Source organism: Pelodiscus sinensis, chromosome 2 (assembly GCF_052426305.1).
Source record: "Pelodiscus sinensis isolate ZL-2025 chromosome 2, ASM5242630v1, whole genome shotgun sequence".
In the NCBI taxonomy this organism is placed as follows: Eukaryota; Metazoa; Chordata; order Testudines; family Trionychidae; genus Pelodiscus; species Pelodiscus sinensis.
The window spans coordinates 84,429,457-84,456,762 of record NC_143053.1 but is presented as its reverse complement, the minus strand read 5'-3'; the positions used below and the strand labels follow the sequence as shown (position 1 = coordinate 84,456,762).

General features: G+C 38.6%; 1 protein-coding gene across 15 annotated transcripts in view; it reads left to right on the top strand.

Annotated features, from left to right (window-relative positions):
- EPB41L3 (erythrocyte membrane protein band 4.1 like 3) overlaps positions 1–25,557 on the top strand; it is a 211,241-nt gene extending 185,684 nt beyond the window's left edge. For 5 of the 15 annotated variants that reach the window (XM_075920939.2, XM_089776300.1, XM_006139003.5 and 2 more), the window contains 14 exons: positions 3,629–3,682; positions 5,872–5,907; positions 6,058–6,123; positions 6,566–6,757; positions 14,344–14,418; positions 14,824–14,925; positions 15,685–16,416; positions 16,924–17,046; positions 17,534–17,923; positions 19,354–19,488; positions 20,329–20,427; positions 21,238–21,318; positions 21,580–21,697; positions 22,995–25,557. In XM_075920939.2, coding sequence (XP_075777054.2) covers positions 3,629–3,682; positions 5,872–5,907; positions 6,058–6,123; positions 6,566–6,757; positions 14,344–14,418; positions 14,824–14,925; positions 15,685–16,416; positions 16,924–17,046; positions 17,534–17,923; positions 19,354–19,488; positions 20,329–20,427; positions 21,238–21,318; positions 21,580–21,690 — 2,196 coding nt within the window. In that variant the 3' untranslated portion in view covers positions 21,691–21,697; positions 22,995–25,557. The remainder of the gene's footprint in view (positions 1–3,628; positions 3,683–5,871; positions 5,908–6,057; positions 6,124–6,565; positions 6,758–14,343; positions 14,419–14,823; positions 14,926–15,684; positions 16,417–16,923; positions 17,047–17,533; positions 17,924–19,353; positions 19,489–20,328; positions 20,428–21,237; positions 21,319–21,579; positions 21,698–22,994) is intronic. The other 10 variants (XM_014581520.4, XM_006139004.5, XM_075920937.2 and 7 more) reach the window with 9 other exon arrangements.
- Positions 25,558–27,306: the final 1,749 nt, after the last annotated feature.

The following is a 27,306-nucleotide window of genomic DNA, read 5'->3' as shown; positions in this document are numbered from 1 at the left end:
TCAGTAAAGTGGATGGCTTATAACTAAATGCAAGTAAAGTAATTTGCCTGGTAACAAGAGTCTGCAATATTGGTGAGAAATTTTGGATGTAATTATATATCAGAAGAAGAAGAAAGGGAATCTACTTGATTGTGTAACAGACACAGAATAACTGGTACCTATTTTACTTCTGACCTTTTCTATGCCAACAGAGTAAAAGCATGGGTCTGGATTTTTAGAATCTTTAGATGCACAACTACATGCCTGTTTTGTCCAAACAATTGTACTGTCTTTGCAGACACAAATCAGGTAATTGCCTATATAAATTACCATTAGCCATTTATATATGCAATTATGGGACTGATTTGTATGAATATTCTGTTCACCTGAAGGTTTTTAAAATCTGTTCCATGATTTTCAGCAACATTTGATTATAGGATTGTCATTCCCTTTCCTGGAATGCCTGAGTTGCGTCTGTTTGCACCATACATGTTTTTCATATGTTCTTGGTTCTAGTGCTTATGAAAAGAACTGCAGTTTAGGATGAAAGGCATCCAAGACCCATTTTACTGTCCCATTTCATGTCTTTACTTTGAAATAGCATCAAATTTCAACTTACCATAGTTCTGCACTTGATGATTATAATAGTAAAAACATAACATATTGTTAATTATAGAAGCATAGTGTATAGCCAAAATAATAAGATAGTGTTCATATGATCAATTTACAAAATCTTCTTTCAGAAATGAGCACCTCTTTTGGTATTAGATGTAGCGGTCAAAGAGATTATCACCGTGAATACCATCAGTGAATATCATGTGTAAAATACACTTTGCAATTTAGTTCTTTTGTGACAGTGTTTACCCCAGAATCAGTACTTGTTTGGCAAATTACACAGACTTGTGCCTAATCCAGGGTGTATTTCTTGTTCAAATTATTGCATGAAAGGTAATGTTTTAAAGTTGGGCATGTCTGCATTACATTGGCAAAACAAATCACAGCAGTTATTGTCACAAACTAGAGGACGAGCAACTGAAGCTTATCAGAATTTAGCTATCTTTTTTCTTTCATATCCCCTAGCCTGCCAATTAGTTCCAGAAGCTGCATATCATCCAGAGCACTACCAATAGTGTATAATTTTAGCCAGACATTCTTTTAACTCTCTGCTCCTAATGAAATCTGCCTCGCTAAGTCTATTAAACCTCCATTTCACTGCTTTTTAATAATTTCAAATCTTTGACAAGTAGTTCAATTGTGTCTACTTTTAACTTCTTGGTGTAGATTTGTTTATTAATAGATTTGTCCATTGTGATTATATATTGAGTTCTATATTTCATTTAGAATTTCAAGTTCATTAGGGAAAAAATAGAAAACTCTCCATATGATCGTGTACTTTTCATTAACAATAGTGTACCCAATGAAGTGCATAGCATATTTAAGAGCTAAAATAAATATCCTTCCCCTGCAGACCTTATTCTGCTCAAACTTCTTCTTTGAGTACATTGTATCCTGAGACATGCTTCAGTGTCTCCTACTGAAATTTGTCTGTCTCTTCAAAGTCAGAATTTATATATCATTAGCTGCATGGTTCACACCTTAGGGGTGTGCCTACACAGCACCCTAAACTCAAATAAAATACACAATTTGCGCTACGCAAATTACATATTTTATCTCAACTCTGTTTCGAAATACCTTAATTTGAAATTTGGCACATCTTCACAATGCCAAATTTTGAAATAACGTACTATTTCAAGCCACCCTTATTTCGAAAAATATTTTGAAATAACAGGCGGCTTGTGTAGACATGGGGTAGCTATTTAGTCATGCAGAGTAAACGTACCCTTTGTGATTGAAACTCTTCACAGCCTTCTTTCCAAAGAGTAGCTGGTATAATAGCCATAATAATCTGTGCCAAAATCTAGCATCACAGTGATTTGGCCCCAGAACATTTTTTTTTTAATTTTTAAAAAATACCTGGATACATTTTATACAGATTTTAAGTTGCAGATGTAAATTGGATTTTAACTATACTATTTTAACTTAAAAACACTTTTGCTTACATGAGGTCTGATCTTTTAGTTAGTATAAAAATGAATGCCTGCATTATTAGCAAAGCAGCTACTTCTACAGAAACTTTTTAAAATGCTTTATGTTTATAATCCATTTATTTTGATTTATGAATTATTCTTATTCTAAACTTTCCTACAAAAAATAACCTATCCAGTCAAACTCACATACATCAGTTCTGACTATCATATGAATAATACACATTCTGTACCCTTTATTCAAAAGGGAATGATAGCCAAAGGCAATGAAGGGAGTTTCAGAAGTGACTTTAATGTAGTATTAAAAGTGTCTGAGACTGACAGAAGATAGGAAATTCAAAATTGAGACCTTCCATCCATACCTTGGACTGTGTTGCCCTTTTTCTCTTTCTTCATATTGATAAGACTTAAGGATGAAGAGCATTGTCTTAACTATACATTACCTGACTTTTATTACTGTGTATATAGTCTTATGACCATATATGATCCTTGGTCAGTTGATGATCATTCATTAATTTGTGCATGCAGATCAAGGGCAAGTGACTTAATGGTATTTAATGACATTTAAATTTTGCTTTTAAAGTCATTACTTTGATTTGTAGGTCTATTAACCATTTTAACTACCACCTGATAAGGAATTCCCTAAATTTGACTCTCTGTGTGTTAAATTATTGACACTCATTGTTTATTCCAAGGTGTACTTGATGGTGTCGATGTTCTACTTGTGCAGCTTAAAAAGTAGGGGTACATTAAGCTGCATAATGCTGTGCTTTGTTTCATTTTTACCACTTGTACTTGGTTTGTTTTGTTTTGTTTTTGTTTTGTCAATATTTTAATTGGAATGAAAGGAGTTTAACACTGTATACTTTTTTGAAATGGTAAGTTTGTTCCTTTTTAATGTTAGAAAGAATACTGGGAAGGTCTAGTTTCACACGAACAAATGGGTGTTGAGCTATACAAATCACATAGCTGGACTGTAGATGACTGATTTATTTGAACTCCTTGGTAATGCAGACAGCCTCATAATGTTTAAATGTGGGTACAATAATAAAATCTATACAGATGAGGGGCTGAAAGTCAGGTGACTGTTAAAGTAGCTTTTTATTTTTTTTAAAAAATTACCATCTTTTCTCCCTCCAACTACAAAATCAAAGACCACAATAGCTATATACACTAGCGTAAGCAATTGATTAACAGGATCGTATTTATTTATTTTTACATTGTGGGGGAAAAGTTTGTTAATTATATATATTTTTGCAAGGTTTTAATTTTTTACAAAAGCCACCTGGTTTTCTTAAGAGGAAAAAACCTGCGATTCAAATATTTTTCAATAATCTTTTGTTCAGCTAATAAAGCTGTTATAGTAACGCCAGTTACTGTGTACAGTATGCCCTGAGTCTACCTCTGAGTCTGTTCTGTTTATTAAATCTAGCATTTTTATGTTGTGTCTTTAAGTGATACATGGTTTAAAAAGCTATGCAGATGCAGTGCACAGGGATGTAGACTTAGCAATTCAAGCTGTGATACACATTTACTGACAAGATGGGTTTGTTTGTTTATTTCTGCTTACCCTTTGGAACCTGGTTACTTGTGTAACAAAATAGACTGACAGTGAACAGACGGACACTGCAGCTGATGGTGAAACCACTGCCACAGAGGTTTGTATAGTCACCAGCATGTAGTTACCAAAGGATGTAGCATATAGTGTCTCCTCCTTCAGATCCTGTATGTTAGCACTATTTGTGCCTCTGTTGCTGCAATTTAGATACACTTTGGGGTATATGTGAGTTTATTTGATCCGTTACATTTCAAATATTCATTCTAGATTAATTTTAATTTGGGTTTATTTTGGGAAGTTCTATTAAACTATTTTTGTGTATTGTGTAGATAGCAGATGGTAATAAAGTAGCCTGAACAAATGCTGCATCCCTGGGCTGAAATTCTGACTGAGGTTGTAACATTATTTTTCAGAGAAACATGTTAAGGAGAATTAAATGTATAAAAATGAAAAACAGACAGATACTGAAAAGTTTCTGCTGAGACAGTTTCTCTCCCCCTGGAATGTGCTCAAGTTTGTTCAATCATATCTGAGATTGTACCTTGAATTCTATTCAATGTGTATTATTTTCAGAGGATGAAAATCAATAGCTTAGGCCTCTTCCTCCAATAAACAAAAATCTTAAAGCATACACAATATAGTAAATACACTGAATACACTACATTCAGCCTGGGCCCAGCTCCAGGGAAGAAGGTAGAAGTTCTGTGGTGTCAGTGGACTTGCAGTTGCATACACCACAGCTGAATTTGATCCCATAGGTGGTAAAACTATAGAGTGCACGTGCATTATTAAAGGTTTTCAAAATGAGCCAATCAATATTTCAAATTATTATAATTAAAATCATCATGAGGGAAATATTCTATATGTAGCACATCAGTGGCAATCAGATCTTGCCTGTAAATACAATAGACTTAAATTGAGTGATAAGTTTAATGTCAAAAATAGAATTTGCAGTTATTTGAACAAGTTAAGAGTAAATTTTAAAATATCAACAATAGCAACCCTAAAAACAGCAGAACCCTTTATGGAACTGCAATATTATGAATGCTAAGACAAATCAGAAAAATACAATTATGCGTTAAAAGGTTAGATAGGAAATACTTATTTTAACCGTGCAGAAATGGCAAATTGAAAACATTTAAGCTGCCTTTTTACGGGTAGAAATTTTGGAACCCTAAGTTTGGGTTCCCAACTAGAGGTGTATTGTTACGGACTTGATTTTCAGAAAGTGTTGAGCACCTAACACCTATTGAGGGTCGGATTTTAAGTTGGGAAATGGCATTCCAGAATGCAGTTCCTATAAGTGGATCCAGAGACAGTAAATATATATTATAGCTAAAAGGGGTGTATAAAAGCCACTCGCTCAGGCTACGTTTTTCTCACGCAAAAACTCTTTTGCGGAAGAGTTCTTCTGCGAAAACTCCTCCAGAAGAGAGTGTCTACACTGGCACGTGCTTTTGTGCAAGAGCATCCTTGCCAGTGTAGATGCTCTCTTGCGCAAGAAAGCTCTGATGGCCATTTTAACCATAGGGCTTTCTTGCACAATAAATTCATGTTGCCTGTCTACACTGGCCTCTTGCGCAAGAACAGTTGAACAAAAGGGCTTATTCCTGAGTGGGAGCGTCAGAGTTCTGGCGCAAGAAGCCCTGATTTCATACATTAGAATGTCAGTTTACTTGCGCAAGAACACGCTGCCACTGTAGACAGGCAGCAAGTTTTTGCCCAAGAGCGGCCACTTTTGTGCGAGATCGCGCCAGTGTAGACACAGCCTCAGAGAGAGCGAATGAATAAAATTAGTGAAATAATATTTTGCAGAATTAGATGATGCTCCAGTTTTGTAGGCAGCATTGTGCACTGTTCCCTTGCTTCCAAGTTTGTAGGAGACTGCTAACAGACCTTTATTCATCACTTTTAAACTCTTGGTTTCATGTAGATCTGAAGCTCTTACTATTAGTATGGCAGTATAATACAACATTAGATCTCTGTAGGAAAGTCTGAATGCTGTCTGATAAATGATAGAGAATCTGTGAATATTTGAGGATACACATGTACAGATAAGTGAAGCTTTTGCAGCCTTTTTTACATTTAGCAAGTTTAGAAGAAGGTTCTTGTTTTAGATCTGAGAACTATGAAAGGTTGGGTTGATAAATGTGTCTAACTGTTTCTCCAACTCTCTCAATGGAAAGAACTTGTCATATTAGTATTATAAAACATACATATCAGCTTTTGTCACCTTTCTCTGACTTGTGTTGGTAAGGTTTTGTTTTTAAATCTTTCTTATGCTGGCAGTCGGATCAAGAAGAAGAAGGAGATCTCAAGGCACAGGTACAGAACAGAAGGCAATGCATGTTATTTAATTGTGGGTATTCACATTGTTCATATCTCTCAGCATGCCATTTGTCAAGCATAGAACAACATTTTGTATCCTTTGAATATTGTGTCCCTTACATTTCCCTTTCTTTTCACTTCTTTCAGAATAGTCTGATTAAGCGAATAAAGGGTGAAAATGTGTATGTCAAACATAGTAATCTTATGTTAGAGGTTGGTATTGGTATATACCAGTGCATGTATTGTACATGTGTGTTGGTTTTAGTGGTAAACCTGTGGATCTGCACTATGATGCATGAACTGTGTATTCCCACCAGCTAATGAATTAAATTGCTATTTTTTCTCAGATTATGATGGCTTTCTCTACCTTGTTCAATAAATATGTGTGTATATATGTTAAAAGTCTCTTTATCAGGTATAGCTTACAGTGTATATGGGTAAATTTAGGAGTCTCTTGCTGCTCACATGAACTAGATTTTCTGTGCAGTTATCCTTCAAAGTACCACATTTTCCACAAGTGTTGTGTTAGTGCTGTGATCCCTGATCCCCTAAAATACTTACTACCTACTTCACTAACCAATTTACATGTTTTGATTTTTACATATTGACAGCTTAGGTGGATGTTACAAAATCCTCTTGTTTTTATATTCTCCAGGAGCTAGACAAAAATCAAGAAGACCTGATGAAACACCAGACCAATATAAGCGAGCTGAAACGAACCTTCTTGGAAACCTCCACAGACACCGCCGTGACTAACGAATGGGAGAAGAGGCTTTCCACATCTCCAGTTCGGCTTGCCACGAGACATGAGGAAGCTCCTATGATTGAACCACTTGTGCCTGAAGAGGTCAGTGCCCACCTTTTCATCAGACTCCTGAAATCATAGAAATGTAAGGCTGGAAGGGGCCTTGAAAAGCTATTACATACAGCCCTCTCTGCTGGGGCAGGACCAAGTGCCATTTTTGATAGGTGTTGGTCCAACCTGTTTGAAAAAACCTCCAGTGATGGAGATACCACAATCTCCCTTGGAAGCCTATCCCAGTGATTTAACTACCTTATAGTTAGAAAGATTTTCTTAACATCTAATCTAAATCTTCCTTGCTGCAGATCAAGCCCATTACTTCTTGTCCTGCCTTTAGTGCAGCCATGGCCAACCTGAGGCTCGCAAGCCACATGCAGCTCTTCCCCCTCCCAGGGTGTGGCTTGCGAAGTCTCCCTCCCCCTCCCCCCCCTCCCCCCCGGTGGCTCATAAGCCATCCCTGTGCCTCCAAAAATGGCCCTCTCCTCCCAGCTCCCTGTACTGACCTGAGCAGGGGAGTCATCTGGCACGGCCATGAAAGATTTAGAATTAAAGATGGTGTTGGCCAGCAGGAGCCTAATGTGGCCAAAAAGCCTCTAAACACGTATAAATGCATTTTCTTAAAGGGGCAGAGCTTTTTTTCCCCCCTCGACAACTTTGCTGCAGCTCTTTGCGCTGGATCCACTGCTATCTTGGCTCCTTGCTCAGAATGGGTTGGCCACCCCTGCTTTAGTGGATATGGAGAACCATTGATCATAGACCTGTTTATAACAGCCCTTTAACATATTTGTCCAGTTCCACTCTCCCTCAGTCTTCTTAAATATTCCCCATTTTTTTTACCTTTTCCCATAGGCTAGGTTTTCTGAACATTGTCATTTTTTTTGCTTTCCTCTGGCTCTCTCCAGTTAGTCAACATCTTTCTTAAAGTGTGGACAAGACTCCAGCTGAGGTCTCACCAAACAGGAGATTACCTTCCTTGTCTTACGGAGAACATTCCTGTTAATATACCTGTCAGCTGCTCTTGATGCAGTTTCTCTAGGGGCCCTCACTTTTTCCTAACTGGTCCCCTTCAGTTCATCTACAGTTAGAAAAGTTCATAAATTCTTGACTTAAATTGAGTCTACCAGGCCTTAAACTTCAGGACCTGCAGTCTCCTTTTGTCTCTGGGTATGTCTACACTTTCACCCTCTTTCGAGAGAGGGATGCAAATGAAGACATTCGAAATTGCAAAAAAAGCCAGGATTTAAATATCCTGCACTTCATTTGCATATTTGCATTATGGCGCTATTTCGAAATAGCACTATTTGAAAATAACAGATGCTGTTAAGACGCGGTTATTTCGAGAGAAAACCCTTCTCTCGAAATAACCGGTAAACCTCACTGTATGAAGAATAAGGGTTATTTCAAGAGAAGGGTTTTCTCTCGAAATAACCGCGTCTTAACAGCATCTGTTATTTTCAAATAGTGCTATTTTGAAATAGCGCCATAACGCGAATATGCAAATGAAGCACGGGATATTTAAATCCCAGCTTCATTTGCAATTTCGAATATCTTCATTTGCATCCCTCTCTTGAAAGAGGGTGCAAGTGTAGACGTACCCTCTGTTGCTGCACTGTAACTCCCAGATCCTTTTCAGTAATACTGAGCCTTCTGCTAATTTGATTCTAGTCCAAATCAGTAGGGACTTAAAAGTTTTTACCAGTGGTCTTTATGAGAGAGCCCGTACTCTTAATCCAGTTCCTGGTGTGCAGATGTCCGCATCATTAGAAGCGCCATCACAATTGGTACTGCTTTGGAAGCTGAACCCCCCCATGGGGTTGTATTTACAGAAAAACAATAATGGAAGATATGGAGAAGCATGCACGTATATGTTTGGAAACATTCCTCGGCTTCCTGTTTTTGAACGTTTGTGGAGAGAAAACAGACTCTTACTCAGAAAAGGTCTGGTCTCCAATCACAAGGAACTGCTTATGCAGATCAGAGCAATGCAATCAGGAATTGTGTACAGTCTCAGACTTGTAAGGAAGTCTAAGCCAGTAGGAATCAGAAAGGGATGATCCTGTGGTCTTTTAGCTTGAATTCAGCAGATGCAATGACACTGTGGTGATTGGAACACTACAGATGTCTAAGGAAGTATCTCTAAAAATGCAACTACATAATAGCATTCCATTTCTAGTATGGCAAAAAGATATAATTCCTAAACACAGTAATTAAGCTTGATTCAGGACATACAGAGCACAATGCATACCTCTGAGCATTTGAATAACCCCATTGATTCTGGTGGAACTGCACAATTTTAAACATCTAAGTATTTCCTTAAGTACCTGGCTGAACTGGTACCTTATAAAGTAAATTCTGTACAGTTTTGCAGAAAGTAGTAAGACCTTTTTCTAACAATGTGGCATAGTAACCTTCCTAAAATAACATTTTCCATAAAGAGCGATCGCACTTTCTAACATCAGATAAATTTAATCTGCATGAAGGTAACCAAGCAACACCAAATGTATTTAATCTCTGTGTGTCTCTTCCATGAAATATAGTTCCTTCGTTGATGGCTTACATGAATATGAGAACACTTCACGTCCCTTGTATTGAGAAAATCCTCAGAATTTACATTTGGAATAGCAGCTAATGACATCTTTGTGAATGGACGATATCTTTATAGTCACTGGAATCTACCTAACATAGCTAATGCCTCAGTAATAGCTAGAGTTGGCTGGAATGCCCTTCCTCGCCTCCCCAAGGAACAAATCCCTGTAAGCAGATGACAGAGCACTCATGGTACACATCTTTAGCATTAGAAATCACACTATGAGACTCTAGGCGCCTTAACACAATGATTAAAAGCCCAAGCAATACACAAAATAAAAAAAACAGTTGGAGTGAATAAACTCTACACAATAGCAGCCATTTCCACCCACCCACACACCACCTGAACTCTCAAAACCCTGCATGCCACCCAATTTCACCAACTGTATGTATGCATCTCAGTTTTCCCCAGAATCCTACCCAAATAGATGAGGTTTAGCAAGATGCTCTAAAGAGTCATAGAAGTAAGGGCACTTCTGGACCATTCCAAAGATGAAGGGCCCTCACTAACTACAACCTCTCAGCATACTATCTCTCTTACAGACCAAAGGGATTCCTGCTCAGGTATTGACCAAAAAGTTGGGAAGCTGTCAGGCAGGTTTCAAGCAATTTATAGGTCAAAATCAATGCCTCAAATTCCACTAGGATAGTCAGAGGCAGTGCAAAATCTCGAGAATAGGGCACAAGCACAACCAGACTGATAAAGGTCAAGGAGTATTCAGATGCTGTAAGAACTGTCTTGTGACAGAAGTCTTTCCTGAGGTAGGGTTTTTTGTTGTTGTTTTGCTTTGTTTTTGGTTTTTGTCAGTCAGATGGGGTCAGATTACAGTGCTCTTACAAAGAGTAGAATCTCTTTACAGTTAGCATCACTGACTTGAATGGGTCTTTTCAAGATCAGTAAAGGTATCACAATATATCCTTGAATTATAAACTTAAAATTGGTTAGTTCATCTACTGACCCATTTGGCACTATCTGACACAGGAAACTGGAAGATACCTATTTTTAGTATCACCTTCTGCTTTTTGTGATCTATATTATAATTGAGTTATAATGGCCTATTTACTTTGACTAAGCACCACTGATTTGTCTAATGCATTGAGTGATGGAATTATATTATTTTGCATGTACTGGAAATGTATTTTGTTTGAATAAATTGCATGGTCCCTTTGGAACTGGATATATTAATGTAAGAGTTTTGACAACATCCAGTTTCACTTGTTTTTATAAATAGTTTTATCTATTAAAAGAGATGCACAGTCCACTTCAGCATTGTTTAGTACATTTCAAAGTAACACCAAAAATTACTATAAGGAAAAGAGATATGAGGATTTAAAAAAAATCCATCTGTCTTTCCAGTTGGAATACTTCATGCATTTAGATAGCAATTTGCAGTCATTTTCACAGGTTTTCCTGCATAGTCCATTAGTCAGTTTCACACAATACGAGGGGAAAGACTAACATTTTTAAAAATAGGAAAATGTGATATTAAAAACTACATACACAACTTTTGGCAGTGAGGTTCAGCCAGCGGTACCTCATAAAAAGCTATTCTGTGGTAAGTAATAAATCTTCAAGTGATTGCTCATATCCATTCAGTGTAGCTGTGTGTGCTCACCACATGCATCAGTGCTGGACAATTTTCTCTAAGTAGTATCCATTAGGGAGCTGGCTTAAATGCCCCCCGGAGTAGTGTGCAGGTGCCATGCTATCTAGGACACCTCTGGATCCCTCCACCCTCAGTTCTTTCCTGCTGTGAATAACGGTGCTTGGAACCTGCTTGTCTCAGTGTTAGCTGTTGCACATTTCCCTAGTTGAACTTTATTTTCCTTCTAAATAGCCCTCCTCTCACCTCGAGTGGGCTTTCCATCCTAGGTTACTGCCATGCTCTTTCCCCGGTGGACCTCTTCACCACAGCACATATCACAAAGTGTTAAAGCTTCTGCTCCAGACCAACAAGTGGATTGAGGGTTCCTTCTGAGACGCCTTCCTCAGCTAGTGGTTGGGCACCTTGCTCTATGCATTTCCCCTGATCCCACCCATCCCCAAGGTTCTGGGGAAAGGAAAGCAGGACATAACCAAGATCATTTTCATCACACCACGGTGGCCCCACCAGCATTGGTATGCCGCTCTGCTGAGCCTCGTGGTGTGTCACCTCTGCATAGCCCAGCTGCTCTGTCTGGACCTATGCTCTCAGGACTCTGGCCGCCTTCTTCACCTTGACTACCCATCATTCCACCTTGCAATGTGGCTGCTCTGTGGCTGATGACTGAGGAGCCATTCAGCAAAGCTTGCTGGGGTGCCATAAGCCGTTGACCAGGTAGATTTACATAGCCAAGTGCACTCAGGTTTTGGTATGGGACTCACCAGCGACGTCTCATCCCCGCTGAGGCCCCTGTCCTGACCATCCTTGATTATTTTCTCTGCTTCAATGGGGAAGTCTTGGTGCTGTCATCTAGCCGAGTACACTTGGCAGTGATCTCAACTTTTCAGGGTCAGACTGTGTTTTCCCATGACATGATGGTGAGATTTCTCCGAGGCCTTGAGCAGCTCTTCCCACATGTATGATCCTCAATGAAGCCTTAATGTGGTCCTCTCCAGACTTACCGGAATTCCCTTCAAACTAGGGATGTGAATGGTAAACTAGTTATGGTTAACCAGTGGGGGCAGGAGCAGTCCCCGCTTATGGTGTGAGGGAATGCCCCAGTCCAGCCAGGCTGGAGCAGCCCTTCCGCTTGCCCCTGTTTACGCGATTAACCAGTTAAACACAATGTTTAACCAGTTGACTGATTAAACAGGATTTTATATCCCTACTTCAAACTGATGGCCTTGTGTTCCCTTCTGTACCTGTCCTGACAGGTGGTCTTCCTAGTCCATCAGATAGAAGGGTCTCCAATTGTGGGCTTTGACTTTGGAGCTCTCATACACATCTTCTGTAAAGACAAGGTGCAGCTCTGACCTCCACCCTGCTTTCCTACCTAAGGTAGTCTTCACTTTTCATATGGGTCAGAATATTTTCCTGACAATCTTCTCTCCAAAGCCTCATACAACCCCTGAGGAGAGGTGGCTGCATGTCCTGGATGTTCTCAGGGCCCTCACTTTCTACATGGGTAGATCAAGGCTGTTCTGCAAGTCACTGCAGGCCTTTTTCACATATGCTGAGCAGATGAAAGGGCTCCTGGTATCCACACAATGGATCTCTAATTGGATTATCTCCAGCATTCGGACATGCTGTTACCTGGTGGGTGCTCAGTCACCTCCGCTCACCAGGGCTCACTTGACCAGAGCACAAACCTCCTTGGCAGCCTTCCTCACCAATGTTCCTATCCTAGACGTTTGTTAAACTGCAGTGTCATCTTCTGTACACACCTTTGGCATGCACTGCACCCTACTGCAACAAGCCTGAGAGGATGCTGCTTTTGGAACAGCTTTGTTGCTGTCACCATGCCAGTGAACTCCTCCCACCTCCAGGCATACTGCTCGCAGCCACCTATGTTGAATGGACATGAGCAGTCACTCAGGGAAGAAAAGGCAGTTACCTGTTCCAGTAACTGGTGTTCTTCGAGATGTGTTGCTCATGTCCATTTAACTTCCCACCCTCCTTCCCCATTGTCAGAGTTGTCTGGCAAGAAGGAGCTGGGGGGGAGGGAGGACCAGATGTGCCCTATAAACCATGGCATATTGGGTCTTCACATCCTAAAGTCATAAGTCCATTCATCTTTAGAAGTGGGCTGTGCCCACAAAAGCTCGTGATACCATCTCCATGTTTTGTTAGTCTATAAAGTGCTACCAGACCATTTGTTGTTTTTTAAGTTTATCCTGTACAGACTAACTCGGCTACCCCCTGAAGCTTTTTTTTTCCGAGTTATTACTGACCTGAGATAGAACCAGTGTCTGTGATAGAACTGCAAATGCCATGATAAGTCGATGACCTGAGCTATTTGTTTCTTGAAGCTCGGCACTGAGTTATCTTTCCATGAATAGTTTGTAAATGCTCCTTACTGTCTTTTTTTCATTGTTAAAATTTGTATTCTTAGTGAGTAAAACATGCAGATGTCACATTAAATGGTGAAAGATTATCCTTGTATTGCTTAAGCAATAATACTTGCAAAATGATGATAAATAAATAATACACTGGATGTTATAGTAGGTGGGGATTTTCCCACAGATATACCTCTCCCCCATCACACTGGGGCAGGGGTGATGTTTGGTCTAGTAAGTGCACTGCCTTCAAAGTGAGGGGGAGAGTGCATGCCTGAGAAATATTCCCACCTCCAACTCAGCAAGTGAGATGGTGGGATGTTGTAGGACCAGAAAAGGGATGGACTCCTCCATGCTTTAGCTATAATTAGTGAATTTTGTTTCCAGGATGCTGGAAGGGAAGAGATGGGTCTGACCAATCATTCCTTTTGGGGGCCAGGATTTTTTCCTTCACGCTGGGTGAAACGTGTCAGTTTCCAAAGCATTTTTCACTTTCCTTGCATTATTGTTGAGCTACATAAGATTAGAAGTTGGAAGCATGTTATGGATTATTGAGGAAAGCTTTATAGATTGAGATTTCCCATTTGTGTCCTCTCTTCACATCATGGAGGAAGGGGAGTAGGTGAGAGGACTCAGAAATGAGTAGAGCCCATGTCGGGAAGGTGGATTTTACTTATATAGTGGGAGCCTTGTTATTCCACACCACTCCCCATTAAAAGCCTAGTGTATGAGCTGGAGTGGTTATATTCCATCGATACTAGTTGCAAGATAATAAAGTTGTAGCCTGTTGCTTAAAATCCATCCCACTGTCTACCTTTCATTTACCTCTGTCCTCTGAGCAAAAGGGTACTCCTTGATTTTTTTTTAATTGCTTAGAAAGTTCTTTGCTACAATCGTTCCTGTTTAATTCTGTTTGCTAGTTTCTCAAATGAAATAGCCTGGCAATGAATGGTTTGCTTGCACATTAGAAATGTATGACTTATAGGCAAGTTTGCATATAGTATGGAATAAGAATGAATTTCAGTTACTAAAACTGTCTTCTTTCTGGCTCTCTCTTATTCATTAGACCAAAGAAGAAAAAGAAAAATCTGAAAAACTTATATTTTTGCAGAAAGGAAGTAGTACATTCCTTGAGTCCCAGGTAAAAATAAAATATACTTTTTACAAATGCAATTAAAATAGACTGTTATTGAGTTGCTCTTTGGTAATCATTTTCCTTTTCAAAGCCATTACATTTTTTCAAAAAGCTCCACAAGTAGGTATGTTATTGTGGGCAGAATACTGGGGAAGGAGAATGAGTACCCTCCAAAGTTCTTGTCTGTCTATTAGAGATTTATTTCCCTGTGGTAAATAGCAATGGGTGAATGGATTTTGTGTTTGGGCAGTCTCTAGTTGTGCATGCCTTTGCAGAGTACAAAAATCTCACTGAAAACATTATGTTGAATGAGGCATTGGTGTCATTAGAATGAATTTCCTTTATGGTGTCAAGTAACTCCAGATTATCTTGAGTGATGAAGTTTTGAATTCTTACTGGTTTTTCCATTAGCCAAGGGTGCTAGAGAAGAAGCTGCAGGAAGGAGACTCTGCTGGCACTGTTGTTACTTCTCATCAAATCATTTTCCAGAAAACTGTCCCATCATCTTTAGAGGTTATTTTTGATTCATTTGATTTAAACCAGTGCATTGGCTTAGTTAAATCAATTTAAATCATTGTAGGGACACACATAATTGGACACTGTGTGCGTTTAAACTAAAACATATAGCACACTGATAGATGTATACAGGCACATTGCATTTGTATCTTTTGCATTATGTTCAAACAAAATCCAGAATACTCAGGGTATTTAATATACAGCTAAATTTAAATAATGCTAAGGGATTCTGATGTATTCCCATAAAAGCAAGAATACACAGTTAAGACTGTGGTATATAAAAATATACACTGTGCTGAGGCCTCTAAATACTTTCACAAAATAATATTTGCATGCAAGTGTGTGGGGCTGACTAAGTGGGCTAATTTATCCTTTTTTAAACTTTGTATTAAAAGATAGGGTATTGTTATGATGCATGCACTTATAGCTAGGATTACTCAAAACAGCCAGTGTTTTATTTTCTTTGAATGCTACTCAGCTGTAAGTTGTCAGAGTAAGACTGTGCCTAAAGCAAATGTTTGCAGCCACGCTATAAATGGCCTCAAACAGGAGGGTCACAAAAAGAAGCTCTTAGTAGATTTTATGTTGCAAACACTGATGCTGTTAATAAGGTTAAATGCTGCTGTGTCAGGCATAGTTATTATATGTTCTCAAAATAGCTACCACAAATTTCTTACAAGTTTTAATATTTTAGTGTTCCTAAAACAGAGATAAACAATTAGATGATCTAATATAGCTTTTATATTTCAAATATAGGGCACTGAGGATTGGGTTATTGTAGACAAAATACCTACTGAGGTAGTTGATGGTGAATCGAAAAAAATTGTGACATACAAAGTAATGACTGTGAGCAGTAAAGCTGTTGACATTCCACCTGAGATATTAAAATCCAGTACCATTGAAATGCAGAGCTTTGAGGACTTGGAAAAGGAAATACAATCAAAAGAGGAAAACAAACAGAAAATGTACACCTTAGGAAAGTCCTATGACACGGTATCCGGGAAAATTGTAACCATGACAAGTAAAGCTAAAGAGGGAGAGAAAACAGTGCAGTCATCACTAGAAGCATTTCAAAAAATGGAGAGGGGAATGCCAGAATCCGTGAAAATCATTCCAGTAGCGGCTGAATATGAAATTCTAGAGCCCATCACTGACGAAAAAGCCAGGAGGGGATCCGATATACAGAGCACAAAAAGAAAGCTGTCTGAATCTTTGACACCCATAAAGGAAGCAGAGTCTCAGTTGCATAGTCCTGAAGAGGAAAGTTTGAAGAAAGCACAAAAGATGGACCAGGATTTTCAGTTTCATGATACACTGGGGAGCTTGCAGTTTGGCAGAGCTGAAAAATTCCCTGACAGCGAAGCTCTGAAAGCAGGGGCATTTGGTCGGAAAGATAAGAGCCTGTCTGAGTGGAGATATTCCAGAGAACAGCCATTTACCATTGCTACTGCTCACTATGTTACTGAGTCGTCTGCATCAAGAGTAGTGGTAACGAGTGGCTTTAACTTTATGCCACAGTTTAACGATTACAGCATGACTTCTTTAGGCAATACCCTCACACTACCCTGCCTTTCAATTCTCTTGCTACTTGGCTTTATGTTGACAATAGCCAACCCAGCTTATTTTTTTCTCATGATTTAAGTCAGTACCACGGTCCAAAGCAGGCATTATGATGCTTTAAACGTTTCAGATTTATTTAAAGATCCATGTTGCTGAAATGTAATATTGCTGCTGTGGCTTGTAATGAGGAAAAAAAGATTTGCTTGGACCAGCAAGATCCCAATGCTAACAAGCGTGCTTTTAAATTACTGCTAAGAGTCATTACAGATTTGTGCTCATTTATTTTCCCATTCTTTTCCTGTTTTCAGCCTGTTTGTGCCCTTGCAACCTTATCCTCCTTTCCTCGGTCTCAGCCTACAGTTTTGTCAATTAACATGTCTGTCTGTTTGTCTGTCTCTCTTTTGTGTATGACTCTACATTTCTTTGTCCAACTAGACTAAACAGTCCTCCAGTGAAAAAACCTTGGACGCTTCAAATATCTTCAGTTTAATAGAGTCTGCAAGAAAACCAACTGAGTTCATAGGAGAGGTTACTTCTACTTCACATAGCAGGGCTCAGGTGGCCGTTTGATTTCATCTATGAATTTTATAATCCCCACTACTGATTTTAGTTTTTTCCTTTTTTCCCTCTTTGCACCTAAGTATGTTTGACTCATATTTCAGAACCTGCATGGTTAAGATTGATGCAAATGCTTGGTATGCTTTTTGCTTCCTAAAGCTAGATCACTACTAGAAACCTCAAAAGAAAATCAGGCTTTATTCTTTTTGTTTCTTTTGTCAGTTTACAGGCTATTTGATTTGCGTTTAAAATGCTAGGGCGTTGATACAATGAAAAGGATACTACAAAATTTATTTTCCCTTTTTTTTTAAAAGCTGGTCCATGCTGCACTTTTGTTATAATAATTACCTTAAAGTGAAATGACTCAGAAGAAAAAAAACTGGCAAACTGGAATATCATTTGTTGCTTATATTTATAGTACATTGGCATTAAGAGCTGAATTAAGTTTTATTTTTCACTTCTAACATTTAGATCCTTTTCCCTACAGAGAACGGAAGCAACAACAGGACAACAGATAAGTGCCAGAGAAATGAAGCAAGAGATTCAGTCACATCAGGATGCAGCAAAGAAGGTTGTGCAGGAGACTGTATTGGTCGAGGAGAGATATATGACGAATGTGCATGCAAGCGGTGATGCTGTTAAATTGGCTGGAAATCTGCTGGATGCTATGGCACAGGCAGTATCTGCTGAGGCTTCTAGTATTACAGGAAAGGAGGGCTCTGCTGTGACTGAGGGGGCTAAAGAGAAAAAAAGGGAGGAGGCTGATAAAGCTGTAGCCAAACAGGAAGAAATTGCTGCTGCTTCTCATCTGCAAGAGGAGGAGCAGAGTGCAACAGTCCACGTTTCAGATGCATTGGAAAGAAAACCTCATTTTGAGGTAACTAGTTATTAATAATCAGTAATTTCTGCATTGCAGTATAATCGCAGCGATACTCAGACTGAGGCTTGGGAGCCACAAGTGACTCCTTAAGAAATCTGCTGTTGCTCTTTGCATCACATGATATTAAAACACTGTGTGATTTAATTATTAGTCAATCAGGATAATTTTACTGTATTATTCACCAGTTATAGAATACTTGGTCAGTCATTTTGCTGTGAGGGGGAAAAACAAATATATGTATATATATATATATATATATACACACACACTTTCTCACGTACGTGTGTGTGTATCTGAATAATAAATGAATTCACATGACTGTTGCTTTTTTGGGGATGATGTTGATCACTAATTTGCCTCCTGAACCACTGAGGTCTGAGAATCACTGGACGATATTGGATAAAATTAACTGCACCGATGAAGAGTTAAATAAAATATACAGATAGTAGATTAAATCATCACCTCTTTAGAGTGGACAGTTTGTTTCTCCTCTTCTTTCCTTCATGCATGGCAGTTCTGAGGCTTGCTGCTGGTTTCCATTATTGACAATAGTCCAGCTTTAGGGAAAATGGCACCCAGAGCAAATTTGTATTTTGGCACCACTGGCTCCTGCTGCCTCCCAGGGCTTCCCATCCAGTACTCCCTTCCATCATCCCTAGGCACCACTGCCTCCCAGAACTCCCCAACCCTTCTTCATACCAAGGCTTCCTCGCCAATTGCCCTGAGCTCCCTTGCACAGCCTTGCATCCCAGGCCTGAACCAATCCATTTATTTTGAGCACAGCATGCCCCCAGGCAGTTACCTCGGTTGCCCACCAGTAAGGCCAGTCCTGGAACATGCTTATATAAAGCATGTGAGCAGTGCTAAAAGCTGATGCTTTTATGTAGCTGATCCTAAGAATTCAGCCTTTGGTAAGTTCATTACAATTTATAGAGTTCACTTGTCCAAAAGAAACAGAAATACATGATATACTTTCTCTGTATTTGTCTCAATTGGAAATAATTTGCATTGTCTTTAAACTATTTAATTTTCTCATTTTATCCCCATTAGCAGGATATCTAGACTAAGGAATTAAAAATGTTCATATTGTTTTGCTTCTCTTTCTGAGAGGTAATTACAAGAAAATAAACTTGTAATTTCAATCTGTTCTATTGTAACTTTGAAATAAGCAAATTTTTAATATTTGTATCTTTTCTGAAGTTAACTTTCAGAAGTATATCTTAGTTTTAGATATAAAAAAACACCTTGGAGTATTGTTAACATATATACATGTATGGACTGTTACAATGACATATTTTTCCTTCCTGTAATGCAGAGCACATTTATTTTATTTCATTTTATTTTATTTTCCACTCCTCAACCAAAAAACAATCTCTCTGAAAAATCCAGAAACTTTAATAAATGCTCCAATTACTTTTCCATTGAAGCAGTCACCAATTCTGAAGACTGAAACCATCAGCTTTGACAGTGTTTCTCCAGGTGGGGAGAAGCTTGAAATTTCGTCCAAGGAAGTTCCCGTAGTTCATACAGAAACAAAAACCATTACATATGAATCATCACAGGTAAGAAACTCTGCTGGATTTGGGACCTAATTTACCAGGGGCTGAAAAAATACCTGAGTGCCATCTGCTTTAAACTGTTACCATATGAAACAGTAATATCACCTATAGTGAGTCTATTCTAAACAGAAAAACTACATAAATACATAGGCTTATCTGAAGGTTCCTTTATTTGTATCAATATATAGTTTTCTGTGAATGCTGGTTAGACTAGAGTGTTAGACGTATATGTGAAATATTTATATTTAAAAACTATGAGACACATTGTACTACAAACAAAAGTACTTTTGTAAACTTATAAGGTGATGCAAAATTCTGAAGAGACATAAGTAATGAATGAACATCTAAGTCATATGGGACAGGTCTTCACCACGCCTGTCCGTTAAAGAGCCCCATGATTTATTTTTTGTAAAAGTAAAGATATTATTTTTGGTTTTCAGACTAAATTCCAACTCAAGCAATTAACTTCTACCTCTGAATTTTCTGGGCAGTTCCAACTGCATGTAAAATTCTTCATTTTGTGCCCTAAACTATCAAGCGTTATTGATGTATATTGTAAAGCAGCTTCTGCGTTCCACTCCAGAAGTGATTGCATTTCACTGATTGTTGTGAGGCTTCAATAAGTACTATTTGCAAAGCTTGAACACTATCAGGCATTACAGAAATGCTGCTGTTTCAGTTAAATGGAATAGCCTGTCAGCTGTAAAGGGAACATCGCAGTAGCAATTAGTTTGTATCATCAGCCACATTTTTTATGCAGAAGTTTAGAGAGAGGAAAGCTCATCCAATATCTATTTTTTTCATGATCTGTTTGTGGCATTTTTTTTTCTTTTGGCTGTTTAGACGGATTCTGGGGCTGACTCAGAGCCAGGTGTATTGATGAGTGCACAAACCATCACTTCTGAAACGACCAGTACGACAACTACTACACATATCACCAAAGTAAGAAAAGGAGTTCAGTCCTTGAATTAGATGTATTTTCAGAACTTTGACATGCCCATATAAATCTAGATTTATTTCAAAAGATGGGTGCATGCTAATACTATGTGTGTGAAACCCTGCCTCCTTTATGTACTTATGTAGTCCTCATGGCAGTAGTGTTTGCACCCCTCATCATCCCTTCAAGGTAGGCAGTTCTATCCCATTTTACAGCTGAGGCATAAAGAGATTAGGTGTCTTGCCCATGGTTATACAGTAAATTTGTGGCAGAGCAAGATATTAAATCCAGGTCTTCCAGGTCCCCTGCTAGTACCCTAAGTCCATGTTTCCTCACTAAGCATAACTCCCATTTTAACCTCACCATTTGTGTCTACAAGGTGAATAACAACCAGTAGCTGGCCCAGCTGTTTGACTGCTGTGTAGACTTCCAGGTTCAGGATGGGGGTCTGCACTCTAGGTCCCTGTACGGCAGAAGTGGGCAATAATTTTTGCCCGGGGGCCACTTCAAAAATTTCAAGAAAAAAGCCCCAGTTCAGAGCCCTCACAATAGGACTTAAGTGGGAGCAGAGGGTTTGTGCTTAACCTGTTGTGCATGTAGATATGCTGTATATCTATGCTATTTTTCATTTGCTGGATATGCAGTTGATGCCAACCATTCTGAAATATGCACCACATAGCCGTCTTTTCTGCAAATCTTGCTAACTGGGACTATTCCCACTCATTATTTTCAGATTCTGGAGCTATTTAATCTTTGAACAAGCAGCGCCACTTTTTAAATGAGTATGTTTAATTGTATTTGTTCTTCTCATTTAGACTGTGAAAGGAGGCATTTCAGAGACAAGAATTGAAAAACGAATAGTCATCACAGGAGATGCAGATATTGACCATGATCAGGTAGAGTATATAAGCTACTAAAATAAGCCCTGGACTGGAGATTACCAAAGATGGGATATTTAACCTTAAGCTTTAAAACACTATTCAGATTGGCATGCCTTAAATTGGTTTAGTACTTAAATAAATCAGTTATAGTATATTTTAATCATCTTTCCTCATTAGTAATTTGTCTAATTGCTCATGATTCTCTCCACCTGGCTACTGATCATGCATGTTCCACCTCCTTTTTGTTTTTGCCCTTCTGTGGTTTCCTTGGGCTAGGCTCTGGCTCAGGCAATTAAAGAGGCCAAAGAGCAGCACCCTGATATGTCAGTGACCAAAGTAGTGGTACATAAAGAGACAGAAATCACACCAGAAGATGGGGAGGATTGACCCGCAGGTAAGAGGAACAGATAATCTTTCCTAGGCACTCACCGCACTGGCATGCAGAAAAGGCATTCTCCTTTCATAATTCACCTCTAACTCCTTATTCCTCTCACTGGCATTTGTACAAAAAAAAAAAGCCAAATATTAATTCTGGAATTTACTTCAGATATAAATTATATACATTTAGTTCTATGTCTTTTCTTTGTGTGATAGTGCCAGTTAGAGAAATAGAAATTTGCTTTTGTTGTCTCTCTCAATGTTACTCGTTATCCATGCTTTGATGTATTACTAAAATTTCTAACCCTGCAGTCAAAAATTGGTTGTCTGTTTATGTATGTGACTTAAGAACAAAAGCATTTTTGTTCTTAAAGGTGCAATTTTAATTTGTTTTAAAAGGCTGAGGGAAATAACGTTAGCTACTTATCCTATTTTAAGTACGAATATGTGACAATTTAGGCTTTTAGTTCAAACGTCTAAAGCTGTGTGATCCAATTAAAAAAACACACACAAATTGTTGTCACTATTTGGATGTCTTTGCTTCCTTGTATTTTGAAAGGTCATTTTGTGTCCAAATGTGGCATTGTTTCTCAGGGTGTGATGATAATGCAGCTCTTCTTGTGTCTAGCTTTCTTCAGTAAAGGCATGCTCTCCAACTAAGTTTGGCTAAAGAGGCATCTTGATAGTATTGTATTTACTGTATGTGCAGAAACATATCATGCATACTAACCAGCTCTGCAAGAGCTCTTAATGACAGCATCATCCATGGTTTGCTTTGAATGCTATATGCGCACGCGCACACACACACACAAAGAGGCTGCTTGTCTAATTTGTCTGAAATGATAGCAGCATCATGCTCTTGAACCACAGTGTATTTCCTAGCACTTGGTATAAGTAACATAGTATGAAGTGCAGCATCTCTTGAAAGGTTATTACTTTTCTGCTTTGGATGAGGAAATATAAATACCCAAAGCAAATGTGATTCAGACCATGACCACTTATTTTGGAAGATGGTGCTAGTCCCTAAAGAATGAGCACCAATAACAGTTATAGTCTTCTGATAATCTGTTCAGTGAAAACAATGAAGTGGCCTGATCCAAAGCCCACTGAAATCAATGAGAGTCTTTGCATTGCCTCCAGTGGCCTTCTCATCAGGCCCAAGGTTGGCAGTTACTTATACTGGAGTAATGAAGTTATAAATGTTGTCACCTGAATCATTGAACATGTACGTGTCCCTTTTCAACCTTGATTTGAGAGAGGAAGACTCCACAGGGTTTTTTCTTCAAATAATTAACTTGGTTCTCTTTCTGCAGGAATAATTTAGCTTGCATATGAATCCAGTCATGCACACCATTAGGAATACCAGCGCCTATATGGAGACTCAGTTCTAACCTGAATGACTTGTATCTGTCCATGGAAAATTTCAGTACCGAAGAATTGATCTTGACCGCTAATAAAGACACTGGCAGAGATATTTCCCGTATAAAGCAATCTGAATCAGCATCAGTAAAACAGTATTGCATGAAGCAACGATAAATTTACAGAAAAGCAGCATTTTTAATTTTCCTTATATCTAAGTTTTCAGCTATACCTGCACGTTCATAAACAATATAAACCGTGATCTAATGTAACACATACACAGTTCATGCCTTTCACATTTTATTAAATCTAAAATTATTAAAATTTGCTAGGTGGCAAATAAATTGTTGTTTATGGATACTGTAAATGAAGATTACCCTAAATTGCTAAAAGCTAAATAGGTACTGTGTATAATGTTTTATCACACATTAGATGTGCCAATAACACAGTTTATTCAGGAAACAATTTGAATCTTATATTTGTTTTATCGGGTTTTATTATTATTGCCCAATAAAGAATGATCAATCTCTAATCTTATTAAAATACTTAAATGCTTATAAAATATGCTTTGTATATTTGATTTAATATCTTGTGAGGTAGTCATGAGTTCAGAACATTTACTTGATTTCAAAAATTTTTGTTAGCATTGTTCAAAGTTAAAGTCAGAAAGTTTCCAGTTGCCCTTCACAAGTTCTAACCCTGTAAATTATATGTAGTTATTTTGGAGGACGTCTGTATTTTCCTTAGTTTAAAGTGTTAAAAATTATTATCTTGAAATAACCTTGAAGGTTTTTTATGACCTCCCTTTTGTTCTCAGAGGAAAAAATGTTTCATTTCAGAATCTGGTCCGCATTTACTATCTAGTTCAGAGCCAGGCCTTAAACTGTACAGAACATCCACTGAAAACTCATTAGTATTCCGTTATAATATCCACTGAAGGGATACAGTCTCCATTAAACTTTCAGACGCATCACAACACATGGTGAATGTATGTTTTTGCATAGTGAAATAAAAGTGGTAAATGCATCCAAAACTGTATTGTTCTGTGTCTAAAAGAAGCTAGTGTTTTTACATTCAAAATTTAAATAATTACTGTATAATATCAAAGGCTTTATTCATCTGCATAGTAGAGGTGTCCTGTCTTACAATGGACCACAGTATGCTGTGCAGACAACTGGAGTTTGCAGGGATTATATGAAAATATACTCCTTTGGATAAAATGTTAGCAAAGGAAAAAGAACATGATTCTTTTTTCTATAGCTGTGTACTGTGTTTCAGTTAAAATAAGATTATTTGTGTTTGGCTAACAAAAGTACAATGAAAGTGTAGCATTGGCTCAAGATCTGTTTTCTTTTATATTTTTGCTCCAAATCATGGGTGAATTATCTGTGTAAGAGAATCATTACTCTTCTGTTTGCTGTTGCTTGCGCCTTGACCACATATTGGTGGCATTCCCTTGGTGATTTAAAGTGAATTTGTAGAGGCTAACTCACCCCTCAGTTCATAAGCCCTGGTAGAATGCAAGAATAAATACAAGTGAACTTGTGTACATAGGGCTCCCTCTCATTGAATTCAATGGAGGTGATTTCAGTGGAGGGCGGGATTTTGCCCACAGATTTGTTGGAAGTATTTATTTTCTTAATTTAGAAAGAAAGAATATATCACAAGAATAATCTTTAGTTAAGAATTTTAAAAAATTTCCTGAGGCTTTGACTGCAGAACTGTACGTCTCTAAAATGATGTTCTCAACCAGCCATTCTTTGTTGTTTAATATCTCCCTGTATGTATCTCCCTTCTAGACTATTAGTCATCTCTCACCTATTAACTAATGCAAAGATTGTGTTCTTCTGTTCATACTTTTGGCATTATCTCTTCCTGACTTTCTTCCTCACATAACAGAATGTGTCTGTAAATTCTGTTCTTTCCCAATGGCACTAGAATTGGATTTCTTTCCTCCCCCTTCCACCTTTTCCTCACTCAGTCAGCTACAGAGAGAAGAGGTATCTACTCTGTTTCTCAGCAGATTACATTCCAGGCTCTTGCTTCTGCATCAGGAGTTTAAAAATAGACTCTGAAGCCATATTGATTTTTCCCTCAGGTGGCCCATAACTTGTCAGCTAAGAAACAGCATTGTTACCTCAGAGATGTGAGTGGCTACTGTACTGCCTTCTGTCCAGATTTACCCTTAGCATTATATTTTAGCATGGCTTGAGGGAAATGTACTATAGTGATTATGTACAGTATGTATGCTGTCTAAAGATACTGTATCTTTAAGGTTAGTCTCCTTAAAAAGGATGCTCGTAGCAAGGGTATGGCCTACGCATGTACAGAGTAAGAGAATATTCAGGTGGATAGGCAGTGACATCTCAGTCACTGTTATCAGCAGACCTTGGTTTGAGGTAATTCCTGGGGATGATTCCTAGGAATAATAGATTTGATTTGTGTTAGTGACTATTCTTGGGTTGTCTGCCTAATGCTGTGCCACGTGAAATAAAGAACACTTTCCTGTTTCTACCATATGCCTTTTGTCTGAGTCTCTTCTCACTTGCCAGCTCAAAGCCATTACAGCAGTCCATACAAACAGATTGTCTGTCACGTGGCCCACACCATTGCTAACTCGGAGACCAATATAGAGAAAATCCCACTCATTACAGCTGCAGTAATAATTTCTGACAACACAGCACCACGTGAATGGATGTTGTGCATCATTAAGCTAAGGGATCCTGATGTCAGCTAGAGTTTAATGGAATTAGCATATCAGGTAAAAAGGAACATAGCAAGTGTGACCATTCTGGATACAGAGGGGTAGCCGTGTTAGTCTGTAACTAAAAAGAACTTAAAAGAGTGGTCCACTTCTTCATCAACCTTAGCCTGGACCATTCCACACAAGAGATCCACTTCCTTGACACTACAGTACAATTAAATGATGGCCACATTTCCACCACCTTATACCGGAAACCTACCGACCATGATACTTACCTACACGCCTCTAGCTTCCATCCAAGACACATTACCCAATCAATTGATTACAGGCCCTAAAATACAATAGATGTACTCCAATCCCACAAACATCTACAGGATCTCTATCAGGTATTCTTAAAATCTCACCCAGGGAAGTGAAAAAACAGAGTGACAGAGCCAGATGAGGACCCAGACATAAACTTCTTCAAGATAGGACCAACAAACAAAATAACAGAACACCACTAGTAATCACCTACTGCCCCCAATTTAAACCCCTCCAGCGCATCATTAACAATCTACAACCTATGCTGGAAAAGGATCCCTCCCTCTCACGGGCCTTGGGGGACAGCCCAATCTTCGCCTACACACAACCCCCTAACCTGAAACAAATTCTTTCCAGCAACCATGCAGCACACCTCCATCATACTCACCCAGGAACCCACCCCTGCCATCAATGCCGGTGCCAACTCTGTCTCACACATCTATACAAATGACATCATCACAGGACCTAACCACATAGGCCATGACATCAGAGGTTCATACACCTATACACCCAGTACTGTGATGTATACCACGCCAGCAATGCCCCTCTGCCATGTATATTGGCCTAATTAGACAGTCTCTACAACAAAGGATTAATGGACACAAATCAGATATTTGAAACAGTAACACACAAAATGTGGAGGAATATTTTAACTCGCCCGGCACTCATTAATGGATCTAAACGTGACTATCCTCTTACAAAGCAATTTCAGGAACCAGTTAGAGAGAGAGAGAGAGAGAGAGAGAGACTGTGGAATGGGCCCTCATATGCAAATTTGACGCATTTAGCCAGGGACTGAACAAAGATTTCTTGGATCGGCTGATATATTCAACATCCAAATGACATCAAAAGATAAGTATTGGGCACTGACAGCCCACTCTATTAGCCTCATTTCACACAGACACTCTAATAGACAATGTTTTTCTTCTTTCCCTCCCCATCACCTCTCTTTTTCTGATATTTATTTGTACCTCTGGCCCCCTTGCTCCAGTCATCTGAAGAAGTGTGTTTTGCCCATGAAAGCTCCTGATACTATCTATATTTTTTGTTAGCCTCTGAGGGCTACTGGACCAGTCATTCCGGATACAGACAGTATAAATACAATAATCTCAATCATTAAAAACAAAAACTGTCCTTGGGAATCAGTATTGATCATTCTTAAGCTTTTTGAAGTTACTACATAAAATAAGTACTTTCGACCAAGTTCATACATTACAGGAATTTTCTAATGTGCCTCCATATTCAGAAATTAGATCAGACCC